The 17,376-nt window shown below is 46.2% G+C and overlaps 1 protein-coding gene across 1 annotated transcript in view; it reads left to right on the plus strand.

Moving 5' to 3' along the window:
• Nucleotides 1–1,019: 1,019 nt before the first annotated feature.
• zbtb46 (zinc finger and BTB domain containing 46) overlaps nucleotides 1,020–17,376 on the plus strand; it is a 37,962-nt gene continuing 21,605 nt past the window's right edge. The window contains exons 1-2 of the mRNA XM_084553027.1: nucleotides 1,020–1,329; nucleotides 1,463–2,396. Coding sequence (XP_084409153.1) covers nucleotides 1,144–1,329; nucleotides 1,463–2,396 — 1,120 coding nt within the window. The 5' untranslated portion in view covers nucleotides 1,020–1,143. The remainder of the gene's footprint in view (nucleotides 1,330–1,462; nucleotides 2,397–17,376) is intronic.

The following is a 17,376-nucleotide window of genomic DNA, read 5'->3' on the forward strand; positions in this document are numbered from 1 at the left end:
TACATCTGCACACTTCACATCTGAGCTCAACATGCCTAAAGCCGAAAGCAGAGTAAACTTCATGGGCTGACAGATTGTACACACTGAGATTTGGAGCTTTTCTAAGGCTTTTATTTTGTAAAAGCAATAATAAAATATGGCAGTGTTCCTACCACACCACCATGCATGCATGTGACAGCTAATCCAGAAATTCGGATGTTCATTCAGTGACAGTTGAGCAGCTCCACAATTTGTCATTAAGGGTTCTTTCTCTGTTCTTTGCATAATAACAAAAAAATACAAAAAAACAAAAAAAAAACGTTGTGTTCTCAACCTGGACTGAACCGTGCAAGATCTGAAACTCGGGGGTGAAAGTTCAAGAGTGGAATTTTCGTCTTAACTAGACAGCTGATTGAATATTCACAGTTCAAACAGGATGGAAAAAAAATAACAAGAAACCGAGGCTGTGTTTATTGATAAATTAAATGGTAAAGTGTTCTGAACTAAATGAGGTGTTTTTCTCTCTCAAAACTGTTTCGTGAAAGGTGTTACACTTTTTAACTGACATTTTTAATGAGCTTACACACGCTCTCAGTCGCGCGCACACACACACACACATATACACACACACTCCCACTCACACATAAATGAACCTGTCAGACACGGTTTAAACACAGAGATTTTTGACTATTTGTTACTGGGCTGTTTTTAGACATCAAACTACAGCGGTTGAGATGTGCCTTCTATTGATGTCATTGTTTTTATGTCACAGTCATTACTGACATATCCTTACCCTGGCTCATCTTTAAAGGAGCGGTTCAGTTGAATTCACGTATTTTTTATTTCTTTTTCCCCCGTTTCATTAAAATTAAATCAATGGTTTGCATACAGCTATCAGGCACTATATATGTATATATATATATATATCGCCTCAAAGGAAAAAAAACCCTCAATATGTTGCCTCATTTTCCTTTGTAGAAATATACAAAATGTCCCAGATTTCTTTGCTCTTATATTCCAAATTTCTGTTCCTTTCCATCATCGTAAAATGACAGCAATATTTTTTGATAAATTGATAAATTGTCCTGTGCGTCCTAAGTCGCATGTCGCCTTTCTCATCTTCCAGCAGATGCTTGGAGGAGAGGCTTTTGTTCAGCTACACAGATGAACAACAGGAAGGAGGACATGGAGATCTCGTCTCACTACCGTCAGCTCCTCAGAGAGCTCAATGAGCAGAGGCAGCACGGCATCCTCTGCGATGCCTGTGTCATTGTGGACGGAAAGATCTTCAAGGCCCATAAGAACGTCCTCCTGGGCTCCTCACGCTACTTCAAGACTCTTTATTGCCAGGTAAGGGAGCGAACTAGCAAGGACAGGTCAGGGGATTTGGTTATGTTCTTGCTTTTCTGTCTTTTCCAAGTTGTGTTCTAAAGAATCCTCTTCAGCATAAAAATAAAGACTTCTCCTTCCTCTCACCCTGCAGGTTAAAAAAGGGGCAGAGCCACACCACCAAACTACTGTCACTCACCTGGACATCGTAACGGCGACAGGCTTCAAAGCCATCCTGGACTTCATGTACTCCGCGCACCTCGCCCTCACCAGTAAGAACGTGATCGAGGTCATGTCAGCTGCCAGCTACCTGCAGATGACGGACATTGTCCAGGCCTGCCACAGCTTCATCAAGGCTGCACTAGACATCAGCATCCGCTCTGAGATGGCGGATGAACTGGCCGACTTTGAAATGGGAGCAGTTGCGGCTGCCGGCCTAGGGGGAGGTGGAGGAGGTGGAGGAGGAGTGGCCATGGCGGGACCAGGGGGTGTCACGGGAGCGGGTTTAGGAGGAGGAGGAGGAGGAGGGATAGTGGGTATGGCGTCTGAAGCCCTTGCCTCCATCATGTCTGGTCGCAGCACCTCCCCGTGGTTGGCGCGCCGCACCAGCCCGGCCAACTCTTCCGGGGACTCAGCCATCGCTAGCTGCCACGAAGGAGGCAGCACGTACGGGAAGGAGGACCAAGAACCTCCGAAGAGCCACGAGAGCCAGGAGGAAGCCTGCCACGACTCCCAGCCGGCCTGGCCGCATGACTACAGGCCTGTCACTGTCAAAGAGGAACAGGTGTCCCCTGCCTCCTCCTCCCATCCCAGGGACACTCCTAGGGGGGCAGCACAAAGCCAGGGAGAGCAAGGGGCTGGTGGCGCTGGTGGAGGAGGAGGAGATGGACCATGGCAGCCCCTATCAGGCTCAGGACGGAGGAAGAACAGGAAGAACAAGGACACAGTCAGACACATTACCCAGCAAGCTGAGCGAAACTGGGACCGAGAGCGGGACAGGGAGAGAGACAGGGACAGTAGGCCTGGATCTCCTCTGCCCTCCATTCTGGCTGTACCTGGATGGAACTACAATGGGCAGGATATCCCAGGTAAGGCTGCGTTCACTGTCTGTCTGTGAAACGTGCTATTACAGCAACTGCGAAGGGAAGCCAAGTGTTTTCAGATCAACATATAGTCGTTTTAAATTGAATTTGGTGCTTAAATTAGTCGGTTAATGTCATAACAGCAGGTGGTTTTCACCTGACCTGGCTCTCATAAGTGATAGCAAGGTAAGCAGGCCAAAGGAAAGCCATCTTTGAAGGTGCTGAATTGATTACTTTGAGGCTTTACTGGAGTCTAGAGAGTTTCTACAGTTTTGCAGTGTTGCTCCTACTTAGTGTGTTATCCAGTCATGTAATTACTGGATGACTGGTGAGATAATAAGATTAGGTCAGGTAATTGGGTGAGAGTGTCATCCCAACACCTAACTATGACAGAACCTAATTTATTTCTTAAAATGCCTTTCCTTATAAATAGCGCAGCAGTTTCATGGAAACAATCAAACTGTATTTCTGACATTTGTTGAACTCAATAGGATGTGCATGACGCTTTACAGTGCAGTACAGTAGCACTTAATACTTTGAATTTTGCATGGATATTTCAGTGCATGTCAGCCATGTGCACAGTTTGTTAGTATAAAATGACCTCTTTTCCTCCTCCGGGGGTGCGATTAGCGAGCTCATATACACTAACGTGTTAGGCCTAAGATGATTATCTCAAATCTTGAAGGTGTGAGGTGAAGCCTGGGTAAATGCAGATGGATAATGCAATCCTCTCCTTTCTGCAGTTTATGTAAGCCACACTCCCACATAAACAAGCGGATGCATACACAAACACACTCATGAACATATATTTATTCTGAGAAAGCCTCTCTTGATCCTCAGCCTAGCAGAATTGTTTAGTGAATTCCTTTACACTGAAACTTAAAAACTTACCTTTGCGTGTTTGTGCGTGTGTGTGTGCATCTGAGGTGTGTGTGTGTGCGCGCACGCGCCGTGGGGCCCAAGGCGTCGATAGGTAGATCATTAAAAGTAAGAGAAGCTAATCCTGGGCGCATTAAGGGAGTTGGCTGTGAAATGGGCACACGCGTCGCACAGCGAAAGAAAACAGGATAATTGAATTGACCTGGGTCACTGCACGGATTACCACCGCGTCCTCGCCATCCCAGGCTCCTCCCACCCTCTCTGGGGTTTAGGGAAGGACCTTCTTGAAAGGGCGAGAGGAGGGAAAAGGAAGCGAGTGTGGTGGATGAGTGGGGTAGAAAGAGAACAGAGAGACCAAAAAGAAATGATTGGAGAGAGCATCCGTTTGGGCTTATGAGGGTTTGTCTGCTTAACTTTAAGAGTCCTAAATCCCAGATTTTGTGACCTGCCAACGGACTTTATCAGGGTGCCCAGATACATCTTGTCTTCAGAATCACACACACATCCACAACCGCATACACCCACGAAGTAAATGGGACTATTAAGCCAGTCAGTCAGTTTCATGGTCCTGTCCTGTTACAGAAGGTAGAGTTTAAGTCTGGCTTTGGTGAAGCAACCATTAATGAGAAAGGTTTTTTCTCACCTAAAGGTTAGAGGAAGTGTAGTGTTGCTGCTGGTGTAGGCTCACCAGGTGCAAGCCAAAAGACAACCATTTGGACTAGTTTTCAACTGGCTTTCGGGACTGGGACCAAGATGGTGAAGAGTGGGAGGACGGGGACTCTTTCAGGGAGATAGGCTTGCCATTTAAATCATCATGTTACCTGTGGCCTTCCATTACCTTTCAGAGCGGCAGTCTATAACAGGATGTGTGTGTCACTGTTGTGTGTTGAGTCAGTTTGCAGGGGGTGGTGTCTGTGTGCTTAGTAAAGGTTTGGGGAATTGCCGAACAGGTTGAGTGAGGTCACTACTGGTCCAAGAGGCTGCGAGGAGAGTGGTGTGATGTTTTGGTTGTGGGAGTTGCTCCTCCACGTCTGTCATGCGATGTCCATAAGTTCTTTTACTCTGACCAAGCCAGGGTCAAAAATACACAGGATGGGCTTATGAGCGTTAGTGTGCTTAAGTCTTAAGTCTCCTTAAGTCCAGGATTTTGTCACCTACGGTTGAAGATCCGAATCAGATGAACAGGCATATGTAAGGGCCATGGATTAGAAAGTGGTGCACAATTCTATTTAAAGTTTACTGTAATAATATTATACAACACTGCAACATATGACCGCAAAGATCTGCTGAGTGTGACAGATGTTTTCAGACTTCTAAACATGAGATACGCTAAAGAAGCGCTAGCTAACTAAATTTATCCACAAACAGAAGACATGATTTTTCCATTATGCTTACAAATAGAAAACCCACGCTGTATTATTCTGATGATGTGACCCAGGCAGGTCTACTTCTATATTCTTTAGACAATGCAGTCTCTAATCACAGAGTCATTTGTTCTTAACTGGGTTTCCATCTGTCAATTAAGTAAATTACAGAAAGTCTCCTGACCTTAGAAGCTGGAACTTTTGCTTTGTTTAAATTTAAATGGAGTTTCTGTCGATTGGCTAAGAGACCATATTCACAGCGAACATTTTGAGTTGTCACAGCAGGAAAAGAAACACATAAACGACAATAATATTAATGCTGGATCTATTCCATTAAGTGTCTCAGTGAGCCATGACAGCAGGCGACATACATAGATGTGTAATGTCATTAGTTATACCTGTGTTTTTCCCCAAGAAATTGCGTATCTCGCGGGATAGGCGTGTAATTGATTAATTGACTAATCTTTTCAGCAATATGAATCCCTTCGGTGAAGGAGTAAGTCAACGGTGTAGGGTTAAGTTTAGAGACCACTGGTGTGTGGTGGAGCTGTTGTTCCATGAAGTCAAGTTGTTGGTTTCCATGAAAGGATATGGTAGGTATTAAGGAGAAAGGGCACCTTCAGTCTGAGATTAGCTTAATTGCTTCATTCTTTATTGATGAGAAGTGCCTAGACATACTCTCTCTCTCTCTCTCTCACTCATCTGTAATCAGTGCCCATGCTTTGCTATTAGAAACGCTCGTATGACATACAACACGGGCGCTGCACGGCCGAGCATTTCACTGGATTATTCCGTAACATAAGGGCAATATATGGCTGCGCAAAGGCTCAGCTAGGTTATTAGGCCGCTTCAGAAGCATCTGTATGAAAATGCCATGTGCCCATGTTGACACAAACAGCTGCAGGAATTAGGATTTGTTGTCTTTAGATCCCTGTCCCTTGCAAACATCTGCTGCGTTTACTTGATGCCATTATTGAGGCCACTGAGCACCCAGCATCCCTCCCTGTCTCTCGCTGACGCTTCATCCCCCCGTTCCTCAGACCCACCTCGTCTGCTGATAAAGACGTTTGAGATCTGAAGAAGGGAAGCTGCGGTTGCTTTTCAGTGAAGCAATCATGCGTGTATTTTTTTTCTTTTTTTCAGCGCTATATTGGAGGTGACAATTGTTGAGGAACGCAGTTCTAAATAGTTTGCACTTCTGCCGCCCCTGTGTCCTGAGCCTTTAAATAATTACTTATATTTAGTTTTGCCCCTGTTGCGTTTTACAGACCTGGATTAAAAACTCAAAGAGAGAGAGTTTTAAATATCAGGAGTCCATTTTTTTTTTTTTTAACTATTTACTATATTGTTCTCGATTGAATGAAAGATTTATTTAGTTTGGTTGTAAAGTCTGGTTGTAAAATTTATATTCTTTGTTTTCTGGCGGGCAAACATACAAAATGTGCTGAGCAAACATAAGATGGGTGTTTTACACCATCAGCTTTATATACTACACACAAAAACTGAATCAAATAAAAAAGTCAGACCCGACACTCCATATTATAAGATATTATAATAATAAATAAATCTGAAATAATACATTATTCCAGATCTCTTTAAAATGTGAGGAAGCAATCGCAGTTTCTGTCTCTAAATTTGCCATTTGCCCATAAAAGCCTTACTTTAACCAGATTATGTGCTTTGTTTTATTATTTATTTGTGTCCCCTCTTCTAAAGGTGGACATGTCGGTCTCTTTCTCTGGCATCGTCTCTCTGTGATTGGGTAGAAGCCAGAGCTGGTGAAAACATGCTAACGATTGATTTCCTTCCTACTGACTTTAGACTTGGGGCAAACACCAACTTGATCTTTATCCCACATAATAACAGTACTGGAAATACTTTTTGTTTGTGTGTGTTTTTTTTTTCTTGCTGGTATTAAAACACACACGCACACACACATACACATACGCATGGTGACCTTTAGTGGCAGCTTGGGGGATTTTGGCAATCCGGTACGTGGCCGGTGTGATATACACACACTGACATACACACAGCTTAGAGCATCTGATTATGTAGACGTGAACAGTTCAATCACACGTGGGCTGTTCTTTCCATTTCCCTCTAGCTGTTGCACATTGATTACATCGAGAATCTTTTTTAAAATCCAACATCTTTATCTGACTCTCTTCCTCTCTGCTCTGTGGCCTCAGAGTTCCCCTCCTCAACCACTAATACACGCTCGCTCGCACACACACACACACACACACACACGCAACAGAGATGTGATAAAAAAAAAAAAAAATTGAAACAATTCCGTGGAACCCTGTCAGGTTTATTCCTGTGCGCTCAAGAGTGTTAAAGTTAGTGCTGCGTGTTTTGGCTTGCTCGAGCTCTCCGGCTCCGGAGTCTCCTGGACTTACCCGGGGCCCACACGCAGGTGCTCTCAAAACTGCCCTCTAGTTTGCACTTCCGCATAAACTTTCTCTCTTTTTCTCTCTCTCTCTCTCTCTCTCTCTCTTTCTCTCCCCGCGATCGTCTCCCCAAGTCTCTGCAGTCTAAAGGTGAACACTTGAAATAATGAATCGGATCCCCCTTTCGCCCCCTTCCTCTCTGTATTCCAGTTAAGACTCTCCCCATAGTATTTGCACTTCATTAAACTTGAAATAGGTTTAATATTTAAAACACCGCGAACAGATTTCAACCCCCTCACCCCTCGCACACCTCTCCACTTTTTCTCTTCCTTCTCCTCGCTCCTCGGTTTAATAATCTACTCTCATATTTCCTCCCTAATTCACTCCTCCTTCATTAAAAACCAAAATAGATTTAATATTTCAGACTGTGTGGACTTAATTTTTAACCCCTTTCTCCGCGGCTTAGTGTTTGACACACGATGGGTTAGATAACTACATCGTGTTGAGGCTTCTCCTCCTGCATTTCGTTCTCTGGGTCTTTTTTTGTGTGTGTGTGTGTGTGACTCCTGGTTCATCTTTCTCACTTTTTCCACAGTCAGTCTATTATCAGTTCTGTCTCTCGCTGTCTTTGTACTCCAGGCCTCTCTCTCTCTCTCTCTCTGTGCCTCGCTGTGTCTCCCCCACCCCCTATTTGCTCTGCTTCTTTGTCCTCTGACTGCATAGATGATTTCAGCCCTTTCCTCCCACCCTATTGACTTTTGTGGCCTGCTCACCCCACCTCCCTCAGTTTCCCCTGCTCCCTCCATCCTCTCCTTCCCCTTTCTGTCCCCTGCTACCACATACACAAACTCATTTTACCCCCCCTCACTTCTCACTTGTGTGCTTCTTTTTTTTTTTTTTTTTTTTTTGCTCAGTGGGGAGTTGTGACTGTATCACACTGTCCTCTCCCCCCTTTTCCTCTTTCTACCTCTCTCTCTCTCTCTCTCTCATGTGCACCTCCTGTTTGGTCCCCACTAAATGAAAAACAAAAAAAAAAAAGTTCCATTATCACTGTGGAAACCAATCATTTCTCACCGCCCACCAGCCATCTTTGTCATATGACCTCACATCCTGCTGGACATTATGGGCAGTCCACCAGCTAAAAGCCCCTTCTCCTACTCCACCACGGCATCACACACCACACACACATTCACACAATTTTTCACACTCTTGCTGTCTGTCTTCTCTTGCAGCTCTTTCCCTCTCCCCCTCTCTCTCTCTCTCTCTCTCTCTCTGAGTTCTCAATACTGACACCTGCTCTATTTATAATTCTCTGGCTTTAAAAGAACCATTTTGGACAGGAAGCTGCCCCCTCCCTACAACTGACCGTGGCTTTTTTCCAAAAGTCAGTACCCCCCACCTCCCTACCTCCTGCCCCTGGAACAGGCCAGAGAAGGATTGCTGGGTGGAGAAGAGGAGGAGGAGGAGACGGGGTGTGTGTATGTGTGTGTTCGAGGGGGTTAAAGATTAGCCATCCCACCCTGAGTGCACCTGGGTTGGGCCCATGTGTGTGTGCAGCCTCTATTCAGCCATGGCCCACGCACAGACTCCACCGCCTCACCCTCTAACTTACACGCAAGTATATAAACACATCCATGCATTATACATCTTCTGCTTACAGTACAATCCTTATATTTCATAATGCATGTGGTTAAACTCTTAAGCACACAAAACACACTTTTTGGCATTGATCGCTCAGGTCTAAGAATTAAACTACCCAGAATGCATCCTGACAGGATGTCCTGTTGGCACGACGCAGGGCTGGGTGGGTCAGGAGGTTTTTGCGGTTGAACATTCACAGCAGTACCCCCACAGCTGAAACCTGGCCTCAACACATCAACACTACGCACACTCTTCAAACTCCACTGCATAGACCCCAAATATCTATACACAGAAATGGCTGCGGTTGATTGAGCAGATCAAACACTTGCCTAAAAATCCAGGCATGAGAATACACTCCACATCCTCTCCAGCTCAGCCCGGTTCCTTATTTCCATTTTAAAAATTTCCCTTGCAAACACGCTGTAGTTTTACCGTCCGCCCAGATACTTTGTAATAAATAAATTGGTGCAAAATCAGCGGGACATTTCTGTTCTGAATTTCACTTTCTATTATGGAAAGCATTGTCTAAGCCCCCCACCCACGCAGACAAAATCGAGTGTGTCCCTAATAAAAAGAACCAAAACCCTTCGCTGTAATATCAACATGTTGAAACATGGAAAAAATTACTGGACTGTGCGACTTCTTAGATTAGTATTTGTCTTGCTTCCTTTTGCAGGCCAGTTATGGTCTATATTTTAGAACTACAGTTCCCAGAGTGCTTTGGGATCTGTGAACAGGAAGTTGCCTTTGTGTGTGGTAGGGGAATCAGTGAAATGTAGGCTATAAACGTAGAGTAGCCGTTATTTGGATACTGAAGAATACTTAAAAACTACATCTTTGTTCTAAGGGACATTAGTTTGCAGTGGATTATAGATAATGATAATAACCCCAGAAGAGTCTGAATCTGAGCTTAGGGTGGACCGAGTTAGAAGAAGAACAAGAATGAATATTGGCACAGATCGAGGGTTTTACCTCTTTCACCTCGTGCAGTATCTTTTTGCCTCATGTGACCTCTCTCCTCATGAGCAGCGGGGAGACGCGAGAAAAGCCTGAAGATGATTAAGAGCAAAGGAGATGCAAAAGGATATTAAGCAGAGTTCAAAAAAAGTTTTGGGAAGTAGAACTGTAAACTGTGGCGTTTACAGTCCTCACTGTGCAAGGCGATTTAGGACTCTCGTAAAATATAGTTTTAAAGTAAGCTTTAAAATCCAGGGGCTTTCACTCAGGAATACGTAAGAAACCTAACACGCTGAGCTTCATGTATGAGCGAGGCCTCCTGCTTCCCCTCTTTGATGGTATATCCATGACAAGACTCCTCCTTTAGAGATATGAGATGTGATGTGATGTGTGCTACGATGCCTCTCCCTCACTCCTCCAGTGATCTGATAGCCAGTAATGGGCCCTGTAGCCGTGAGCCTGGCAGCGCAGCTCACTGTGGCTTATGTGTCACACTGTACCCAGCATTCACCAAGAGTTAGTCGAGCGCAAGCAGCCGGGATATTGAGACTGGTAAAGTGTGTGTGTGTGTGTGAGAAAGAGAGAGAGACAGAGAGAGAGAGAGAGAGAGAGAGGCGCACATATATGCCGGCACACTGACTGACAGGAAGAAGCAAAAACAGCAACTTTTAGAGAAGAGTTTAACCTTAAAATGAAGTGCTTTAGTAAGCTCGCAGTTGGGTCTGTGCTCGCCTTCTCTCTCATTTTCAGTCAACCTGAAGTTCCTCTTTCCCGGTCTGTTTATTTTAGAAAGGTGGCTTTGTTCTATTTACTGTACCCGCTCCCTCTGCGGCCTCTACCCCCGTCAGACCAGTTAGAATAGGGGAGCGACAAGGAAGAAGAGAGGGAGGGGGGAGAGAGAGAGAGAGAGGAGGGAAGGGAGGGGAAAGAGGAGGGGAGGTGGATGGGGGGGGCATGATGTTTGGACAAACGGACAACCCGAACAGGATATAGAGGTCTACAGCCTGTGGGTGTGTCGGTTTGGCCGTGACACAGCTCGCACACAGACACACATGGGCGCTCTTACACACACACGCACACACATGTGTACACACAATCGTGGGAGTGTTCCCGCTGGAGGGCAAAGTCTCCCTTCCTCTTACACATTCATTCTCTCTTTTTCCCTCCTTCCCTTCGTTCCCCCTTTCCGCCGTCACACCCCTCCACACCTCCTTCCTTTAGACCTTTCTTTCTCCTTCATCCCTCACTCCTTCTCTGGTGACATCCCCCACCCCTCCTCCCCCTCCCTCCCCTCCTCCTCCTCCTCTTCCTCCTCCTCTCTTTCAGAAGAGGAAAAAAGAAAGTGTTAAAGATACAGAAGAGTTGGCCAACAGCAATGAGAAACTAGGAGGGAGAGGCCAAAATCACCACAGGGGACAATTATGGCTTGGGCTGTGTACATGTGTGTGTTTGTGTGTGGTTCTCTTTGGGTTTGATAGTCGCAGAGACGCTGAAGACAGTCCTGGAAGCCACTATCTGTCCTTCACAACTATTTGTCCCCTCCTCCTCCTCCTCCTCCTCCTCCTCCTCCTCCTGCTCTCCTATCCCTCCTTCCCTCTGCCTGCTTGGACCTTCCTTGCAATCCTGTCAATTCACGCTGTCACTTCTGTTTTCGCTCATCTCATACACGGGACCCGTGCCGCCATTTCTTGTGTGCGCTTGCGTGCGTGTGCTTTCACTTTGAGCACATGGGCTTCAAATAAACGCAGGGTTAAGCTTCCTCCTCATCACTTGGATCCGTGTCTGTTTGTTTGCTTGCGTAAAACCGGACCTTCCAGGTTAGGTTCCAAAAGATTTAAAGAGGGGGGGAAGAAGAGACTACCCCTGTAGTCACAGTTGTAATAATGCAAATATACTCTGCAGATATATAAATAGCCCTAAACTTCGCTTGTATCATGTCCAACTCATTTTACTTTCCTCTGCTAGGTACTGACACATTTCATTTCTAAAGTAAAACACTTATCCACTAGTGAAACAAAGTTTAGGCTGATATAAAAAAAAGTCCAAAGTGCTTATAAGCTGAACTGACAGGATGAGTGCATTCAGCTGTAATAGAAACAAGAGGGTTGGATTTATTAATCACAAAAGAACAAATATAAACCTCCAAGTTCGCATATTTATAGATTAGATACTGCTGATTTAAGATCAGCCCGGTTACGTGTAAAGCGACTCGATTCGCGTGTAAACACACATCAGAGGAGGCTGCAGAGAGGCGTTAACAGTAGACTATTCCTTATCACTAATCATGGTAAAACTTTGAACCATGTGTCATATTGTTTGTGGTTTGGTTGTGGGTTTAAGGTAATCAAGAAAATGACTGGCTTTGACAGAAGGTACAGATAAATATTTCTCCTTTTATGACAGCAGCTAAATCGCCAGTGACGCCAGAACTCTGACTCTCTACATCCTCCATAACATAGTTGCACAAAAACAGGCCAAACTCTTTGTTCCCGCCGTCTCCGTCTCCTCCCCAACCCCTTTGCCCCAGATCACCTGCCTGCCCACACTCCTCATTGTTTGCACCTTCCTCCCCTCCGCCTCTCTGCAACTCTTTCCTCCTCGCCACCCTCATACTCTAGCAGCCGCGTGCAAAGACTAACTTCATCTGGTCCATTTAATCTCCTTTCCTCTCTCTCTCTCTCTCTCTCTCTCTCTCTCTCTCTCTATCTTTCTTCAGCCCCCACCCTACTTCCTTGTACGTCAGTATCTCTGAATCAGAAATGGGTCATGGGCTTGTTTCAGGTGGTACCCGCATCATTTTTTTTTTCATTAACGTTAATTCCCCAGTTGAGACTACACCTGACTGGAGTGGAAAAATGTTTAAGAGGCCCTCATGAATTCAGAGTGAATAAGGAAATACCTAAAGTGGTGGCTTGAAGACGTATTGGTATGTGTTGGGGAGGGTAGAGAGATAGGGGGATGAGTGTGTGTATTGGTGCAATTGTAATTGTGAAACGGTGACCCTGGCAGGTATTTTTTTCTTCTTCTTTTATTTATTTTTTCCATGGTTAGACTGTTTGGCCTTCCCATAGTTCATCTGGCCTCGGAGACATCCAGCTTCAAGGTTCAGTGTGTGCTTTTGTGTGCAAATATGTGTGTGTGTGTGCGTGCATTGTACATGAGAGGAGGAGAAAGGGAGCGATGGAGGTGAGAGGTGGCTTCGATAGTGCAGGGCACCCAGACCCATCTCCCTCCTCTCTCCCCTCTCTCCCCGCTCTCCCCCTCCATACCCCTCTGTTTAGGCCTTGATAAGTGGAGCCGCAGTCTGTGGGGGTTAGGGATTCCTGTCTGGCACGAACGCACACGTACACACGGAGACGCACACACGCACACACTGGGATCCGCCCGCTCAACATTCCTGTGTCCGACTAAGGAAGCAGCCTAGCCGTCTTCCCCTCCACTCCCAAATTATCCCCTTCTCCTAAAGTCACTGCATACTTATCGCACGCCTCTCTACCTCTCTTCTACTCTGACTCATGCGAGGCTCCTCTAGACGCCGTGTTTTCATCCTCGCTGTCCTTCCACTGAACGCACTGCGAGCGGCGTGCCTAATCATCTCGCGGCAATTCGTAAAATGTTTTATGAGACAAAGTGAGAAAGATCTGCCAGTACAGTGACAGAGTGTCGCCTTTTGGCAGCGCAAACACACGTTCGGATCCCGTCTTGTATCATTTTTATGACAGTTGTGATGCGTTCAGTCACTCGCTAGGAAAACACCTGGAATTTAAAACATCAGAATTGCACTCTTAACTTTCCTCCTTTACTCCTTCTCCTCCCCTCATCCTCTCTGTTCCTCTCCCTCCCCTTTTTGCTATCCGAGTTATATATATTTCCCCTTTCTCTCCTTCCTTCCCACCCTCCCTCCCTTTCAGGGGTGTGTTATAGGGGTTAGGAAGGGGTCATGTGGTCTCACACTGCCCTTCTCTCTAATGGCTTCTTAATGAGCGAGTCAGGGAGAGGGAGAGGGAAGCAGGGAGAGGAGCAGTTTTAAGAAGCAGGGTGAGATATCAGCACTTCTGCTTAGGGCACTGACTGTGTGTGTGTGCATGCATGTGTGTGTGTGCGTGAGGCTGCGTGTGCACTATTTGACCGACCCCGTGCTCCGTTTGGAACCCTTTCTCCGCTCTGTGTGCCTCTCTGGGGAAAGAGGAAATGACACGTTTGTAGCCTTGAATAAACGCTGCGGCTCGTCACACGCACCGTCCACTGGCTGGATGGGAGATGTTACGGAGGTGAGGCAGGAAGGGGGTGGAGTGGTGGGGTGGCCCACTCTTTAATTTGCACAGCTTCTGCTGATTTGATCATAAGCAATTAATCTCAATGGCTCTACTCAGCTGCAGTGGGGGAAGAAAAGATGAACACAGTCCTCTATGTGCAGGCGTCTCTCACTCTGGTTTTCCTCTCTGTCCACACAGTGTGATTTCTACTGTTCTTACCTCTCATGCTCGCATCATAGAGGGAGCATGCTGTGACGATCCCTGCCATGGCGATTGTTTCTCTTGTCCCATGTGATTTTCCCCTGCAGAGCCACCCTGTCAAGTTTGGGGACAAATCAAAATTCTCCTAATGTGATATTCATTGTGTTTGAAATGGAGTTAATTAAACGTATCAATCACTTATATGTGAAAATGAAAAATCTATTTGGATTTACAAAATCAGGGCTCATCATCAGCTCGATGCTGGCTGCGGCACCAGAACTCTGATAGTGGAATCAGATTAAAACGAAGCCATCCTCTATTTCCGTGGCTTCTTCGCAGGCTTTAGACAGCTCAGAGGCTCGAGGAGTGGTGTGAGGTTCAAGGTCCAGATCTGTACTGTCTGATCTTGAGATACGTCCAACTTCTGTCTGCTCAGGAGTGACACAGATCTCAGCTGATCCACTAATACTAAGCTTGCAGCAAGCGCAGGTTTGGCATCCCCATCCGCGTCTCGTCTGTCTCGCTTCCTCCTCCTGTTCAGCCCTTTGCTCTGTTCTCTCGTTTTGACCTCGACGTCTGTGCGCGACGAAACACCGCGACTCGTTCCTTCACTCTCCCTTTCTGCTCAGCCGCTCTGCCAGCTTTCCATCTCCCTCTATCTCCCTCGCCCTTGCTTTTTCCCTCTCCATGGCACCATACTCCTCCCATGCTGAGGCCAGAGCTCTGTCCATTGTTGGAGGCAGGTTGCCAAGGATACAAGCACAGAGAGGCACAGTCTTAATGTTATGAGATGGGAGAGATGAGCGGAGAGAGAGAGAAGAGGGGCAATAGCCTCTCTGGTCACTGGGCAGCCCGACAACACGCTAATGCTCTCCAGAGAACACATAACACCCCCCGCTTCCCACTTTGTGGAGCGTCCCTGTGTGTGGACGGAGCACAGTGACACTGACTGTTTGCGGAGGAACCTTTTGTACGGGTCTCCTGATCTCTGCTCGCCTGTTGCGACTGTAGTGTATGATTGCACTGAACGCCTTCGTGTGTTGTGTTTTTGTACATTTGTCAGGCGGCCACTTGGTGTGGGCGCACGAGTGACCGATCTACACGGCATTTGTTGTTCTCGACAAAAGTCTGAAAAAACATTTGAGGTCATCGTAAACTCGCGCACAGCAACAAGTTAACAAGGCATATTTTTGCTATACATTTCGCATTCTCCAAACAATATGAACGAATCCGTATAATAATCTACGATAATCCCAACCAGTTGCGTATAATCTGACTCAGATCTTTCTTATTCTGTTGCTTTGACACTAATTTTGGAAAATTCTGAGAAGATTGCTGCACATAACAAAATGCTAAGGTGTGAGAAGGCTAAAGCATTAAATATGTAGGAAGGAGCACACTTAATGGACCAGTGTGTAGTATTTTGTGGTATCTTGCGGCGCTACCAACTGAATACTCCTCCCTTTTTCCAATATAAAACAATGCGCCAACAAACAAGTGGTCCTCTCTCTAGTGGTGTTTGGTTTGTCCCTTCTAGGCTACTGTAGCAACATGGCAGTGCGGCGCGGAAGACGGCGAGGTCCATCTGTAGATATCAAAGACTCGCTCTAACGAGAGCACATGGTTATGAACATGGTACTCCATTTGTGCTAATGGATGCTCCTAAATCACAAAACATGCGACCGATTATGTCATGATATTTGATTAATGCAGCAGTTTAAATAAATCCTTTTGTGGAAAAAGCTACAAATCTTTGTGTTTACATGACGCTTGTCTCGTTAAACTCATCTTTAATTCATTTCCAGGGAGCAGTAAAGAAGTAGCCGGTTAGTTAGCCTTGAGCTTTCTCAGTTGGTCAGTGTGAGTCCAGCAGTGTGTTATTAACCCACACAGCCGCAACAGCCCACAGGCTCACTACAGCATCTCCACCCAGAGTCTTTGTCGCGTCCCTCCTCCACTTTCCATTATCCCCTGTTCTCAACCTGTCCCTGTGTCCCACCTCACCCTTCAAATACGAGCCCTGGACCGGGGCTGGACGTGGCTGCTGGGCTCGTTCGCCAGGTCCTCCCCTGTGCGTAAAGCCAAGACATAACCTCTCTCTCTCTCTCTCTCTCTCTCTCTCTCCGTCTCAATCTCTTGATCTCTCTCTTTCTCTCCCTCTCTCGCTCTCTTTGCTCTTAGCACAAAGCCCTGCGTGTCTGCCTTCCTTCCCCACCCAGCATTCTTTCCCCGTACAGACTTCTCCCCCGCTCTCTTTCGTTCTCTCTCTGTCGACTTCCCTCCTACCCGCCAACTCGCTCTGCCTCACCCTACCTTTCATTAGCCCACTCTTTATCTCGCACACTCACTCGGCTCTCGCTCTCTCTCCCTCTCCCTCTACGCTCCTATCTCTCCAGCTTTTACACTCCCCTCTCTCCCTCTCTCTCTTTTTTTTTCCCTTTCTCCCCCTTCAGTTGCTTTGGCTTTTGCTTCTGATACATCTTCATTTATTCCTCTCTCCCTCTCTTTCCCTGCTGACCCTATTATTTTTATATTCTCTCTCTCTCTCTCTGTGCCATCACTTCCCCTCTCTCCCTCTCTCTACCTCCCTCCCACTCCTCTCAGTCCCTCTAAGCTGCATTAACTCCCCAGATTACCTTGAGCCCTGCAATCCTCCATCCCCCACGCACTCACCCGCTCTTCCTTCCCTCCCTTCCTTCACTCATTCACTTGCTCACTCAGACTAGAGGCTGCTAATTTTGAAAATAGTTATAAATGTGCTTTTGTGTCATTTTGATATACAGGAGATACAGAAACACTTTAGCTCGGGAAAAGCAACGTCTCTTGTTCCTTGTGTTCAACAGTACCGTGGATCACTGGAGTGGGACACACGCAGCCAAGTTACGCCTGAGTTCTGTCGCCTCCCGCTCTCTGTGATTACCTAGTCATTTACATTTCTGTTTCTGTTGTCAGACAACTGAATGAATAAAATAAAAGCTGATCGTGAGACAGTGAAGTTACCTGGGAACCTTCCCTGCATGTCCTGAGACTTCGATCAGTATTAACATACAGAAAACAATAATAACAACTCTTCTGTAGTCGGCCGTTTAAAATGATGAATGAATGAAACATCAACGAGAGGGTTCAAGGCGACCGAAAATTGCCTTCTGAACTTTACTGCCGCTCAGCCTTCAGCCGCACTGCTTTCAACCACCTTTAGCCCATGCTCTTTGACAAATCTGCAATGCTTGCATGTTCACAACTTGGGCTGTGTACTTTGTAGAGCATAAAAGACCCGGTCACAGCAGCATTTAAAAGG

The sequence above is a fragment of the Chelon labrosus genome (genome assembly GCF_963514085.1).
Source record: "Chelon labrosus genome assembly, chromosome: 10".
Taxonomy (NCBI): Eukaryota; Metazoa; Chordata; class Actinopteri; order Mugiliformes; family Mugilidae; genus Chelon; species Chelon labrosus.